At 48.3% G+C, this 14772-nt stretch overlaps 1 protein-coding gene across 8 annotated transcripts in view; it reads left to right on the top strand.

The window, feature by feature from the left end:
• The window catches only part of DLG3 (discs large MAGUK scaffold protein 3), a 39071-nt gene extending 24320 nt beyond the window's left edge, over positions 1-14751 (top strand). For 6 of the 8 annotated variants that reach the window (XM_039354835.1, XM_039354836.1, XM_039354837.1 and 3 more), the window contains 11 exons: positions 3728-3842; positions 5332-5508; positions 5882-5957; positions 6574-6673; positions 9226-9267; positions 9972-10022; positions 10171-10272; positions 10526-10698; positions 11113-11222; positions 11936-12027; positions 12268-14751. In XM_039354835.1, the coding sequence (XP_039210769.1) occupies positions 3728-3842; positions 5332-5508; positions 5882-5957; positions 6574-6673; positions 9226-9267; positions 9972-10022; positions 10171-10272; positions 10526-10698; positions 11113-11222; positions 11936-12027; positions 12268-12374 (1145 nt within the window). In that variant the 3' untranslated portion in view covers positions 12375-14751. Of the gene's footprint in view, positions 1-3727; positions 3843-5331; positions 5509-5881; positions 5958-6573; positions 6674-8341; positions 8388-9225; positions 9268-9971; positions 10023-10170; positions 10273-10525; positions 10699-11112; positions 11223-11935; positions 12028-12267 lie in introns of all 8 variants that reach the window. The other 2 variants (XM_039354838.1, XM_039354839.1) reach the window with 1 other exon arrangement.
• Positions 14752-14772: the final 21 nt, after the last annotated feature.

The raw sequence follows: 14772 nt of genomic DNA, 5'->3' as shown, positions 1-14772 counted from the left end.
ATGGAAACATCTATAAGAGAGTGGGATTTTGGCTCACAAAAAAATACTATAAACGTGTGGAAAACAATCAGTGTTATTGTACAATTGTGGGAGATGAAATGAAATAATAGTCTCATGGATTTAAAGTCCCGAGAGGTAAAGTGGAGGCCCTGAAAATCCATAAAGTATCCTGCTGGTGATATAAGTAAAGACACCACCATCGTTTTTGAACTTGCTTTGAATTTCAGAAATGGGAAACACATTTAAGTTTGTAGAACCTCTGGATGCAGCTTATTTTGGGTCAGAGATCAAGTGCTTCTTTTCTCAGAACTTGCCTTGAAGGTGTTCAATAACTAGGATTTATTTATTTGTAAAACATTAAACCATTTACCAACAAAGTTCATAAAACTGCTTACCTGATTGTACACTTAAAATGTAATAAAGGTGAGAAGCCTTGCGAGGGAGGAGCAGAAGCACCAACACAATCTCTAAGAATCTTTAAGGAATTCTACCCCCCTCCCCTTGAGTCATGGGATCACAGGGAAGCTGCCTGAGAATGCCAAGGGCCCAGACATAAGTGCAGACACAACCAGCTGTTAGTTGCTCTCAACAAGCCAGGTTATCTTCCTCTGTCTCTCCTTAGCCGTTTCTTGGCCAATGCAGAGCTGAATGGGGAGAGAAAGATTCTTGTGCCTGCTCTGTCCAAGAGGTGGTAGCTGTTGGGATCATATTGTTAGCAGCTTCCCAGAATCTGGGGGAATATTTATTAGTTCAAGACAATCCTCCATGGTCTGACTTGTTGGACAACTTCCTGCACTTAACTCAAGCGAGATGCGGGCTGATTCGCCACGTGATCTGCTTTGCCCCCCCTCCCCAAAAGAAGTCTTTCAGTGCAGCTGAAAGTGCCTTCTGCTAGCAGAGCGTTTCCTCCCTGGCTTTTGAGGCTGGCCTGCTTTCCTTACCCATCTGGGTGGTGCTTTTCTCCCCTCCCCACTGCTCCCCATTGTTGTCCTGAGAGGCTGATCAGAGCAGGTGCTGGAAACTGAGCCCTTGCCATCTCACCGAGCAGCAGGGCAGAAACAGTCTCTCTGTTTGTCCCTCTGAGCCAAGGGGCTCCATGGGGCAGCTTTTAAGCAGTGGAAGGAAACGGCCCGAGGCTGCTCTCGGCTCCCCTTGCGAAATCTGCCCAGCCTCGAGTGGCGTTTGCAGGTGAGGATGGGAGCTAGGTCTGCTCTTGGCAGGGACCGGTTGGGTTCAGGACTGCTGTTTAATGTTAAATCGGATACACCACACACACCTGTGGCAAAAAAGGGAAATTTTTTGCTTTGTAAAACATTTGGTGTCAGTTAGGCTCGCAGGAGCTCCAGGAGTGATGCAGAGCTAGAGGGCGCCTTGCTTCAGGCCTGTGGGGGGTCGTGCGGGCCTTCTTAAAAAGGAAGGAGGTGCTACCCAGTGGGATCTCTGCCCTTCATCATCCGAGGTTAAAGAAGGGCCCCTCATTTCAATCCGTTTATATTTTACCCCTGTGATTGAGGCTTAGCTGTTTCAAACCGCCCAAGGAGGATGGTTGGGACAGTACCTGCTGCTTTGCCCCCCTGCAGCCCTCAGCCTTGAAGGCAACGATTGGAAGTCTTACTCTCCAATAAGACCCTGTGAGGGAGGCTCAGAACCCTGCTCAGTCCAGGGGAGAAGGCTTAGGATACGGGAAAACGCACTTTGGAGCATAAATGGGGTCAGGGCGCTGATCATTGCCTTTCCATAGAATCTCCTGCAGTATTGGTCAAGCCACATATGTGCCCACAGCATGGTGCGTGTTTATATTCAACGATTTTTCTTACATTTATTTAAATGCATTGTTCCTGAAGCTGACTTAGCCCGCTCATGTTATTTCTACATTCTCTATTGATACTTTGGAAAACTGGATCAATATTGGTCACGGCTCGGCTGCTGTTAGGGCGGAAAGCTCACAAGCTGATCCATATTGGTGCTTGGGGTGGGTGGCTGAGTCCTTGCCAAATGAGCAGCTCACTGAATAAAATAAAAACATAACTTTCTAAGCCTGTAGGACTGGGGTCCACAACAAGTGTGGGGAGAAGGTAGAGTTTTCTGGAAGAAAGGCAACATATAAGAAAACAATCAAGAAGAGTCAGATTGGAGCATATGAACAAAGGACCCCAACAAATGATAAAAATGACTCAACTGCATAAAATACACCTTAAAATGAACATCTAGGGTTGAAGGAATTAAATCAGGCATCCTGTAATAAAATCAAATAAATTGGCATTTGGAATAAATAATAATACTACATATTTGGGCTTTGCTTTTAACTTCCATGTATTTTAGGCTTCAGAATTTCAAGAGTTTATAAGCAATGCACGTAGAGGCCAAAATGGAAGGATTGGATAAAAGTTCCTAGCAAAACAGACAACAGTTTTCCTGCTTTTGTTTTTAACTGTTGAGTTTAGAGAAAGCATGTTCAGTGTACTTGGTTTAAACTTCCAGCAGAGAGTATTTGTTTCATTTTACTAACAAAGTTTAATGCTGAATTGGGGTTCCTTTATTATTTATTAATCTGAATTTTGGAAAGTGATGAAGGTGTTTTTCTGCTGTTGGAGCAGAATTACTGCTGCTGGAAGTAACAAGAAATTTTCTAACTGGTGGCAGCGTGGAAAGTCTCCTGTTCTTGGGGACTTGATTTTATAAGGTCTTCTGCACATTGATCTTACTAAATTGTAAATTCTCAAAATAAGCCACCTCTGCCTTATGCAAGCTTCTGTGTAATAATGTTGTTTAACCATAAGCCAGTATACATAATGCATGAAGATGTGCTATGGAAAAGGCATAACCTTGAAGTAAATGGTAAATCCAAGACTGTGTTTATATAACCCTTTGCTTGTATAATCTGGATGCTTGCAAATGCAGTGCGTGGAAGGTTAATAGAGCGCCATCGGTGCATGTTTTCCAGTATCTTTAGGAATGTTTTCGACCAGTTCAAGCACTTTTGGCATTAAACCACAGCTCTGTTAATTTTACTGTAATCTTATCTCCAACAAGACCCAAGAGCCAGATGCCGTTAATGGACTTTTGAACTGCTGTTTACTGTTAATTGTGCCAACTCTCTTAAAACACAACAGCATCTTTAGCCATTGAAATATTTGTGGTAATTGATGCTAGATGCTTATTGTCAGTCTCAGGAAATACTACTTGAATATCCTCTGCCTCTGATCAGCCAATTTTGTTGGTTCAGGCGGGTTCTGGGATTGTAGAAGAACAAAAAGGCCTGTCTCTCCTCTCTGTGCTCCTCCTGTGTTGGTAGCTCTTCAGCGGCCTTCTTGATGTAAACCCAGCCTGCTCAGTCTCACCTTAGTGAGGAAGATGTTTAATAAGCTACCTCTTTCTACATCCTTCCGTAGTAGCATTTCTGAGAGGGACCATAATGCTACTCTAAATGCAGCATTCTGAATACCATCTGATGGGTCCCTGTTACCGTAGTTGCCTTCTTAGCCTATTTGTCATGCCTCAGTGAGCCCTGGCGTTCTCAAAGGCTGACACCTGTGTCCAGGTATGCAGCGTATTTGGCCCAGGGCCTGGCAGGTAAATAGTGCACGGAGAGAGAGTTCCACAGGTGAGGGCTTTGGCTGGCTGCTTTCTTGTCCCTTGTGTGTGAAAGGTAGAGACTCCACTGTGCCAAACTGAAAGGGACCTACCTGTGCAACAGCCCCCAACCTGCCTTCCTTTGTGTTTGCAGAGTACAGCCGCTTTGAGTCCAAGATCCATGACCTCCGAGAGCAGATGATGAACAGCAGCATGAGTTCAGGATCTGGTTCACTTCGGACAAGTGAGAAGCGGTCCCTCTATGTCCGGTATGCATAATGACCCTTTTTGTGGGTGTTGAAGGGCACATTGGCCTCTTCAGATTAATTTTTGTGCTGCTTTTAATGTGATCTCTAATTCTCTTCCCCCAGAAAAAGGGGCCTTGTGGTGCCACTTGCTGAGAATGCTGATGTGTTAAAGCCTAGTTTTAATTGGTTACAAGTTTAGGCATTTTTCAGTCATCATAATTCTACTGCATGACCTCTGCCTGTGGCTCAGCAGTTTCCTGTCTTCCTGAAGCATTGCTTCCATTTTGGGCAGCATCCCCAAAGGCAGCGTAGCCGTCTTGCACCAAAGCAAGGCATTGCACGTGGCCTCCAGAGCCTGGGATGGTAGTGGCCTCTTGGATAACGTGTGATTCTCAGGTCCTCAGAGTTCACATGGCCCATTTGATCAAAAACTTTCCAAGCACAGTTTAGCCACACGCGTTGAGCAAATCCAGCCAAGTGATCTGCTTGTGCGCTATGAACCCTGAAATCGAATTGGGCAAACCTTGGCTTAGTTAACCATGGTTGAGCATGTTGGGCATGCACTGACCATGTGGGTGAGCCTCTTCTGCAAAGTACCGTTGAATCTTCTCAACGTAGGAAAGGAGACGAACTCTCCATAAGATCTCAGCCTTTGGCTTGCTTTTCACCCTGAAGTGGCTTCTGGCCATTGCTGGCTGCTTCTCTTCTGGGCTACGTTGATCGATTCTGTGCCTGCAAGAGGACAGGAGTAAGCCAATAAATCTGTTGCCCTGGAGCAAGATTCTAGCATCGGCCGCTGGGCTCCTCTGCACTCCCAGTGTGAACTGCTTACAATAGTGCCGGCCTTTTTGGTCCAGCTGCTGAGATGCCTTGACTCGTTGCTTTGGTGTGTCTTCCGGAATGGCCCGCCCTCACAAACGCCTCCCCAACTCAGCTTCTCTTTTCAGTGGCAGTCAGGATTTCCGAGCCCATCTTGCACAGCATATTGAGGTAGTGCTCTCCAAATCCTTTGGCGCTGGGAGAGGAGAGTCAGCCTTTTGGGTGGAGTAGTTTCAGGCACAATTTAACTGAAACTGATGAAATGGACAAGCTGCTGGTTGTGGTAATTACAAGGCTTGTTATGCCAGATCGGGAAGCCTGATGTAGCCTCAACCAAAACGTTTTCCTGGGTTCTTTGTACCGAACAGGAAGTGAACCCTTAAATTGGGCAGAGGCAGACAACATTGCGCCCCCTGGTGGCTACAAGAGGAACTTGCAAAACACCAATCCTCCTAGTTCTGTGCAAGGCAAGCCTATGCCAGGGCTGTGATGATGTGGTTGGAGAAAAAGGTGGGGCTTTTTGGTAGCCAGGAGTCAGAGTCACCAGGATGGACCTGGAGAGAGAGGCCCACTTTCCAAGCAGCAGGCCAAAGCCAAAGGAAGGGGAGCTTGAGAAAGGGGAGGCTTTGGGGTGTGGAGACAACTGAGGGCCCTCTGGCCATCCTGCTAAACCTGCCTTATCCCTGGACAGGGCCCTCTTTGACTATGACCGAACTCGGGACAGCTGCTTGCCCAGCCAGGGACTCAGTTTTTCTTATGGGGACATTTTGCATGTCATCAATGCCTCGGATGACGAGTGGTGGCAGGCGAGGCTTGTGACCCCTCACGGCGAGAGTGAGCAGATTGGAGTCATTCCCAGCAAGAAGAGGTGAGTGCTTGTTTTGCCACCGAGGCCCTTGTGGGTTTTCACTGGACGATTCTCGCCTTTGGCCAGTTGCATCACTTTCCTTGAGGTGGGTTGTCAGGAAGAGCTGAAAGGAACTTTAGGGCCAGGGCGACTTGGGCCTGTGTTTTGCTCTCAAGCACAGTGAATTTCCAGGGGGCAAAGAAAATTCTGCTTGTGATGGGGAAGGCCGTGTGGATTTTTGAGCTTCTATTTTACCTTACACTGAAGGCCTGAGGAATCGGCTCTGCCAATAATTTCTATGAGATTCTTGAAGAAAGACCTTGGTGAGGCAGGAACGGGTCAGAGTGGGATCAAAGTCACTGTTAAAGCTCTTTCTTTTTCTTGGTGCTGTCAGAGTGGAAAAAAAGGAACGGGCGCGCTTGAAAACGGTGAAGTTCCATGCTCGGACAGGGATGATAGAATCCAACCGGGTAAGTGCTGCTTATTTGTGTTTGTGTGTGAGTGTGAGAAGTAGGGAAGGGTCTTGAATGAAATCCAATTGGGATGGCAAGCATGGTTCCTGCAAGGTGTGTTCTGGCCGGTGCTGCTCAGGTGACGGTTGAACTAAGGGGTCTCGGTCTGCAGGAAGACCCTCTCTAGAGCCCCCCTCCCCCGCCCCAGATAGGACATCCTCAGACTTCGTCCAGCCAAGTTCTTCACTTCTGTGGTCCAGGACCTGAGTTCCCTGAGGTCAGCTCCAGGAGTTTGCGGAAGGTCGGGACAGTGAATTCCTCCACGGACTGTTGGAGAGCCAGGGAGCAGGCTGGGCCGTTGGGACCCCTCCTTGTTATTGTGGCAATGAAAACTGTTAGTCATCTTCCACCATCCCTCGAGATCATTTCCTCCACCCTTAATTTTCCTCTTACATTTCCCATTTCCATGTAATTTCCATGATTTCATTTGAGGGGCAGCTTCCCTGACATTGATCACCGTTGTCTGTTCATTTTAATTTTTCTTGCATGCTTTAAACTCCATTGTTTTTTGTCCTTTTTGTTTTTGTTGTTTTTGTTTCCTTCTGCACCCCTTGCATCTTCCCCTTCTTCACAGTTGATCAAAACGAAACGTAAAAAGAGTTTCCGTCTCTCTCGAAAATTCCCCTTTTACAAGAGCAAAGAGAACTTGGCTCAGGAAAGCAGCGGACAGGAACGTAAGTAGCAGCTGCCCTGCTCGGATTCTCTCCGGGAGCCCCAGCAGCTGCTGCTGCTGCTGCGAGGGAGGAGCGGCATGCAGCTCCCTTGGGGGGCGGGCGTCCTGGCCCCAGACCTAGGAGGCTTGGTGGATCCTGCATTGCCTCGAGGCTGGGCTGTCTAGGGGAGCATCAGCCTGTCTGAATGACGATGCTCATGGACGGCTCTGATCAGGACCCTGGAAGTGTCGTCATCATTAATGGCTGCAAGCAGATGGGTGGCCAAACGGTTCTTCATCCGAGGTCAGAAGCAGTTTTACAGGTTTACAGCCAGGAACGGCTGAGCCTTTGGCTCCGGAAGAGGCTGCTGGCTTCTCCCGGGTTCCTTGGTCAGCCTGGCTTACCTAAGTGGGTCTCAGCCTTGGCTTGCAACGATTGTTCAAGCCCGGAGCACTTCGGTCTTCCTGATGCTCCATATTTGCTCAGCAGTCTCCCTGTAGCCAAGAGCTGAAGCCTTACAGCTGACACCCACCCCCTGAATGCCTTTGGGGTGGAGCTCAGCCCCATGGGCTCCCCGACAGAATCAGGTCCCTCTCCTTTCCCTGCCCAATAACTCAGGATAAATAAGCAGGTTTGTGCGCATTCCACAATTTATACAAAATGACTATTGATGCTCTTACAAAAGCAGCAGGTTTTGTGTGCTCTCTCTCTGTCCTGGAAGGGCAGCTTTATGCTCTCATGCCGCATTTGCAGAGCCACCGGCCTCTGCCCCTAGCTACATTACGCTACCGTTCAGCCTCGTCTTTTTTCTCGACTCCCAGCACTTTTCCAGCACTTTTTGTTGCCTGCCCTCCGATCCCTGTGACTGAAGTCGTAGGATTGAGTTTCAGAGCTTCTCCTTCTGAAGCAAAGGCCGGGTCGCAGAGCTGTGCTCCTCTCGTGCCGTTGGCCAGAAAAGCAGTCGAGGGTTAGGATGCGAGAGAGAGCAACTCCTGTGCAAGAGGCCGTATTGCTGGGCAGGCACAGAGGCTCTGTGAAGAGAAGACTAGCATCAGAGCTGAGAATAACTCAGCCTGTACTCTCTGTAGCCAGGCTGACCTTTGGCACGCGATCCTGCTCTCGGTTACGGTGATTGCAGGCTAATCACTCGAATGAGGTCTCCAGTGAGTACAGCGCTTACCAACTGTGGTGATAAATGAAGAATCAGCTCCTGTGGCAGTGGGAGGGGGACCAGTGTCTGTGGATTGACTCAGGGGAGCAGCAGATACCATTTGGGGGGGGGTAATGATTCTTGGACTACACTGCTCTGTATAAGTGACATCCCTCCAGTAGCCCCAGGGTAGCTGGTCTCGGAACAAGGGGCTCTGCTTGGTGCTGCCGATCCTGGTACAGAGAGGCCCAGAGGCAGCTGGGGACGCCTGCCTTGGTGTCTGCTCTCTGGGCTTCTTCTGGAGCAAGTTTGGCCTGTCTTACCTTCTAGAGAACATGCTCAAATAAGGAGTTTTGGGGACAGAAGATCTTAGGAAAAGTTGGTCATGAGCTTTAATTTCACTTGCTGTTGCAGCTCTCAGCCGTTCTGCACTCCTGTCACTAATGCTGTCCTGGCCCTGTCTCTCTCCCCCACTTTCTCTTTCCTTCTCTCGGTCTTTTCTCTCCCCTTCCTCTCCCCTCTGGCTGGCTGTGAATCAGGACTTCCCAGGGTTAAGTGACGATTATTATGGCGCAAAGAACCTGAGTAAGTGGAACTTCACTGCACACGATCACTTTCCATTGCTAGCGTGCCTGGGACCGGAAGGAAGCTCGCGGGACGCTTGGCGTAGATTCAGCTCCCATGAGTCCAGCCTCCTCATAACCGCTATTTCACACAGACTGGCGGCCTCCTTCCAAAGAAGAGACCTCTCTTAGCACATGCTGATCGGTCTTAGCCTCTTCCGGGAAAGGGCTCCCCAGCAGTGCAGTGAGTTGCAGTGCAGGAGAAAGGCTGGGATCGTCCTTACAGCCAGGTGCCAACCAAGGAAAAAAATTGGGCCGGGCACAGATCAGAAAGCTCCCTCCCCCAGATCAGATCCTTGAACTTTGCTGTGTTTACCCTGGGTGTGTGACCGCCTTTTCTCCCCTACTGTCAGAATGGGAACACCTCAGTTGGGCAGCCCTGCCGTTTCTTTACTGTCGTTTGTCTGCTCTCCAGTCCCTCCCCTCCTCTCTTCCCTTCTCTGTAACTCTCAGTGGCAGGTTGCACTCTCGGGGGGGCAAAGGGGAACCGGCCAGGAGCAGGGCTGTTTGTGCTTCCACCCTGCTTGTGCCTGAGCTGCTCTCCTATGCCTGCTGGAGAGGGTGATGGAGGGAAACAGCTAAAAGTCCCTGCTGGAGTCTCGTTTGGGCAGGTGATCCACAACTACAAGTAGTTACTTCCTGAGTGGAGTGGATCCGCTAGGTTCCCGTCCAAGAATGCACCGAAGCAGAGGGCCTTGTACTCCTTCCCCCCCCCCGTCCCCAGTACCTGTGGCCATCAACAGCTGGTCCCCTGCTGTCAATCTGTGCGTATTAAATCCAGGCCTCTTTCTTGGTTGCAGAGGGTGTGACATCAAACACCAGTGACAGCGAGAGCAGTTCCAGTAAGTATCCCTAGTTTGTCCCAACCCCAGTTTCCTTCTGCCTTCGTCCCAGTGTTGGGGGTCAGGTTTAGTCAGAGCTGCCGGGGTCTCAGTCTGTTCTTTGGATTGATGGCTCCTTTTGGTTGGTTGCAAGCGTTGGATTGGAGCCTTGCGTAAGTCAGTCAGTCGGGTAAAATGGATTGATTTCAAGTAGCAGAGACTAAAGCCTGAATAGTATCTTATTTCATTTAGATATTGAGCTTTGCCCCCATTTACTCATATGGTTGACTAAAGTCCAAAGGAATAGATAAGGGACTTTGGAGCAGATGTGGGATTGATACCCCATTTCCATTGGCACAGAAGCCCTCTTGAACCCCCCCCCCAATCTCTGCCTGTTATTTGATCTGATCTACTAACTAAGGAAGAGAAGCTCTTTGAACAGAAGTGAGTTCCAGTTAGGTTGCTGAGCTATCAATCCCTGGTCTTTAGGGCAGGCTGGCTGGGCTGCTATAAATGGGAGTCCCCTCAGAGACGGTTCCCCAAAGATTGAGCCGAGTGGAAAATAGGCCTATAATGGAGGGAAACCTTTGCTTCTCCCTGATGGCTAAGGAAAAGTGAAAATGTCAGGGAGATTCAATGTCTCAGAAATTAATAGCAGTTGCCATTTGGCAGTGAGGTGGGGAGTTGTTGCTGCAAGGCCAGCTGATCCTTTCCAATTCTTTCAGAAGGACAAGAGGACACAATTCTGTCATACGAACCTGTGACAAGGCAAGAAAGTAAGTTGCAAAAAAGGCTGGTCCATCCTCATCTTTCTGGAGGACAGCTTAGATCTGCATGTTATTTTTCCCGATTAGCTTTGAACTTCAGAGCTGAGCAGCGACTGATCTCCAAAACTCCTCCTTGTCTTTTTGACTGTCTTTGTAGTTCACTACGCCAGGCCAGTGATTGTTTTGGGGCCCATGAAAGACAGAGTCAACGATGACCTCATCTCAGAATTTCCACACAAGTTTGGATCCTGTGTGCCTCGTAAGCAATGGCTGTCTTATATTTGGGGGGAGGAAGTTTTAAGGGACACGTATGTCTTCCAGAGTGATGTTTTAGGCCTCGTGCTCTGGGTGTTTGTGTGAGAAGAGAGTGAGTGTTCACATTGATCGGTTGATCCTTTTTTTGTAGCAGACGTTAAAGGCCAAGCTATACGGTCAAGGTCAGCCAGGCCTATAGAAATGTAAGAAGAAGCTGCTCTCTGAGCCACAGAAAAAGCAGATGTATTTTCTTTCAGACACTACCAGGCCACGGCGTGAAAATGAAGTTGACGGACAAGATTACCACTTTGTGGCATCACGGGAGCAGATGGAGAAGGACATTCAAGACAGCAAATTTATCGAAGCTGGGCAGTTCAATGACAATCTCTATGGAACCAGCGTCCAGTCTGTGCGGGCGGTGGCTGAGCGGGTGAGTCCGGCATCAGGGGCTGCATCATTCTTGATCAAAATACCGTGTGGCCAAGTGGCTGCTCAGGACTTGTGGCATCGTTCAGTTCACAAATTGCCCGTATTGTTTCCACTGTCAAACCAAGCAGCAGGTTTATGGCTGGTTTATGCCGGGTTTTGGGTCAGCTTGTTTTGAAGCTGCTGCTGCTATTTCATGCAGGAGTTGATGCGTACATGGTGATGACCTTAAGCCACAATCTCATTTAAGTTCTAAAACAGTGTAAATAAACCAGCCACCTAGTAGGCATTGTCTGCTGGCATCTCGGCTGCTTTGAGTTGTGGTCCTCCTGTTGAGTTTGGGGTGGGGACGGTGGCAAAGCTTCTTGAGAGTGCTGCGCAAAGGCTGCGTAATAACGGACCCAATGCCCTCCTCCAGGGGAAGCATTGTATCCTCGATGTGTCGGGCAACGCGATCAAAAGATTGCAGCAAGCACAGCTCTACCCAATTGCGATTTTCATCAAGCCCAAATCCATTGAAGCGCTCATGTGAGTAACATGGAGATTAGCAATTTAGTTATTTTTATTTATTCATGAAATTTATACCCCTCCCGTCTCACTGTCTGACTCTGGGTGGTTTATAAATAAAAGCATTAATTCGCTTACCTGAAGGCGACCTCTGAGGGGCGTGAGTCAGGGTGGAGCAGCCCCTGTGGAAAGGGGAGGCCCCCGACGCCCTGTCTGCTGCAGGGGAGGCTCGGCAGGGGGCAGGCCTCCATCTTTAGTGACGGAGGCAGGCCTTGTCGGACGTCACCGAAGGGGAAGTTTAGTGATGGACATGGGGATGTGGGTGTTGGGCAGCTCTTGCCAAATGGACCGTCGTCAGGTCAGTAATGGGTTTTTCGCCCGCTTAGTGCATCCAACTCTCCCCTTTTCGATTATCAGAAGTTATTTTGCTGCAGGTGGGTTTAAAATCTACTTTGGGATATCTTTTCCTGCCCTCGGCTCTCAGAATTGCCAGTCTCAGTTTCTCTGCAGCCTCCACACCGTCCAGAAGCTGTAAACTCTCTCTATGACCGCAGCCCTCCCGCTTGCCCTCCACCTGTCTCTTCAGGCGGAGTCGAGATGCCGAGGTGCTTTGCATCATTTCCCTAGCAATCCAGGAGGAAAAGCCAGATTTCAGACAGTGGCAGAAGCAGAGAAGCTCCAGTCAGAGCAGAGGCTTTTGTCCTGACGCTGTTTTTTTTTTTCTGGGCCTGCAGGGAGATGAATCGGAGGCAGACGTACGAGCAGGCCAACAAGGTCTTTGACAAAGCCATGAAACTGGAGCAAGAGTTTGGAGAGTACTTTACAGGTGAGAGTTCTATTGGGTTGTTCTGGTGAGCTTGTGAGGTGCTGCGTAGGTGCCACCTTCATTGCAGGAATTGGAAGGAGTGGGCAAAATAGATTTTCATGTAGATGAAAACGGGTCAATAATGCAAGATCAGTTTAATTGCTTGCAGCTTCTAAGGAGGCAGTAAGCTGCCCCTTGGCGGTGGGGGAAGGAAGTAGGACCCTTCTTCTCTAGTAAACTCATTCTGCTTTATTTCCATAGCCATTGTACAAGGAGACTCCCTGGAAGAGATTTACAGTAAAATCAAACAGATAATAGAGGACCAATCTGGGCATTATATCTGGATCCCATCCTCTGAGAAACTGTGATGTCCCCCTCCCTCCAATCAACCCATTAGAAGATCCGCGACCCTTTCCCCGCCCTCTGCCCCAGAGGGGGAGCGAGAAGACCACCCCGTCCCTTTTCTAGATGGTTGACAATTGCGTTTTCTAGTCCTGTTTTTCTTTTTCTTGGGATGGACCAGTCTCCTTCATCAAGTGACTGTCCCCCACCATTCCTGCATGGACTATCCTGCTGCTCCCCTAGAAATGGAGACAAACCCCATTTGAGAGTTTTCTGTGTTTTTAATTAAGAAAATACAACTGTTGAAGTCAAAAAGCAAGGTAGGAGGTGGCAGTTGACCACTAGCCTCAAGAGCCACGGATGCAGCAGACGTGGCCAGTTTTTGCCCCTCTAGATGTAATGGAGATTGGCAGCCTATCAACTTTACCGAGAAGAAAAGGCAACAGAATGCTTTTATTTATCCAGATATGTAATTTTATATATATAATATATGCTCTAAATATATACATATACATGACTAGAGAATGTTCTGAACATAGTCATATATGTATATATATATATGTATATATATGAGACTAGAGAGCATGAGGGGGCTGCTGAAATGTTCTCGGCAGGCGAAAGAATTGCTGCCTTGCCTCAGCCGTTGGGACAGAAACTGCTGTGGTTGGAGGTGAGCTGAATGGTACGGAGCGTTTTGGGGAGCTGTTTTGTGGTTCTTCCAAAACCGATTTCTGCATTTGGAAAGAGAGAAGCCAGCACTGTGATTATGGAGCAAGCAGAGGGCCCAGAACCACACAACAAGTTACAACAATTTATTTGAGCACGCAAAGGCAAAAGGATGATGCTTCATATTAACTGCACATTGTTTTATGTCACCTGATGTGTTTGCATGAGAGGTTTTTTTAAGCTGCTGTTAAACCAAAATCATGTTTGTGTTGGTGTGTTGGCTTTTCATTATTCCAAGCTTTTGATTTTAATAATGAACTGAACGGGTATACAATCCAGTTTTTTAACTTATTTTTTAAGATTGTTCCATTGTAAATAGTTTCCAGACCCAACCTACAGACCGTGTGGAATGAGCACAGCGGCTGTTTTGTGTTGCAGTCAGGTTACTTGTAGAGACTCGACTCCATCCCACCACCGACTTGTTCTGTGGAAGAGCATTGAGTTGTTCTGTGCGGTGAGAAGCTGGATGCAGCAGGGGGTGTGAAGAGAAGCTTGTGCCTTGGAGGGTCACTCTTTCAACCAGGTTTTCAGTGGAAAATTGACTCAAGAACCTGGAAAGTTCTTATTCTAGCAGAATTGTGCCAAATTCTGGTTGCAACACTTGAAGCCCTTCTGACCAAGCTAATGCTTAGAGGCTCCGTGAAGAATAGCACCCTCCATCTTATTTTGTATTTCTACATGATCCTCGTTGCAGAGATGGGCCCCAGCCGTTCCTCGCTGCCGACATCTGCTTGCAATTCTTCAGGATAGCAAAGGGCCAGTGCAATTGAGAACGCGCTCTCTGTGTGGCACAGACTGTTAGTCTTCCATGGACTGCGGCTAGCTGCTAATGGGAAGCCCTGGTTTGTGGTCATGTCGATGTGTAGACTGTAGGTGCAAAAAGATTTTTTTTATTACCAAACGAGAGAGTAAGTTGGATTTGTGAAAGTTCTGGGTGGAGTTTTCAAGTGTTTCTAGATCGGTGCAAGCCCTTGCCTGGGGGGCCAAAGGAGAAGATTTGCCCACTTTTGTCATCTTGCCTCAATCTCAAAAGTTTGAAACAAGTGATTGTACACATCTTGTTTCCATGGAGCGAGAGCCACGGCTGCTACGGTAGGAGATCCAAGTTGTCCCAGTCCTTGGTTGGGACGAGCCTCGGCTTCTAGCAGGCTGATGCTCTCCGCTCCATAGCTGGTAGGTAGCTGTATCATTCATTGTGTGATTTGTGCACGGCCTTCATTGTTAAACATGGGTGAAAACTCATCTTGCGGAGATTCATTCTGGTAAGCGAGAAACCATTTCCACATCAGCTGTGTTGCAAGAAATGTCAAGTGGAACTTTGGAAGGACCGGAGCTGCTGTTCATTGGTAGGACTGAAGAATCGGGAGGAAGCCGCTGTCAGGTAGGAGAATCCCTGGTGGGAGGATTTGGGAGAGGCCAACTTCCTCTGCTCAGCTGGTGTCTCAAGACACGTTCTGAAGAACCGGACTATGCATAAATAGAAACAGCTCTCGAGGTGGCTCTTCTCCAGGCTCCGATGACTTTTATTTTGTAATAGCCGGTCACTCTTCTAGGCTCATGGAGGAAGGGCCTGCCTCCTCCATGGCGTAGCTGAAAGTATCCAATCACGACACTAGTGGGTTTACCGGTGTTTCTTCCAAGGAGACATATATTTTTAATAAATGAACATTGCAATGACCTCGTCTGCTGCTGTTTTCT

The sequence above is a fragment of the Crotalus tigris genome, unplaced genomic scaffold (genome assembly GCF_016545835.1).
Source record: "Crotalus tigris isolate CLP2741 ecotype Arizona unplaced genomic scaffold, ASM1654583v1 scf7180000018585.330925593:3314079, whole genome shotgun sequence".
Classification (NCBI taxonomy): domain Eukaryota; kingdom Metazoa; phylum Chordata; class Lepidosauria; order Squamata; family Viperidae; genus Crotalus; species Crotalus tigris.
This window is presented reverse-complemented; position numbering and strand designations above follow the sequence as displayed.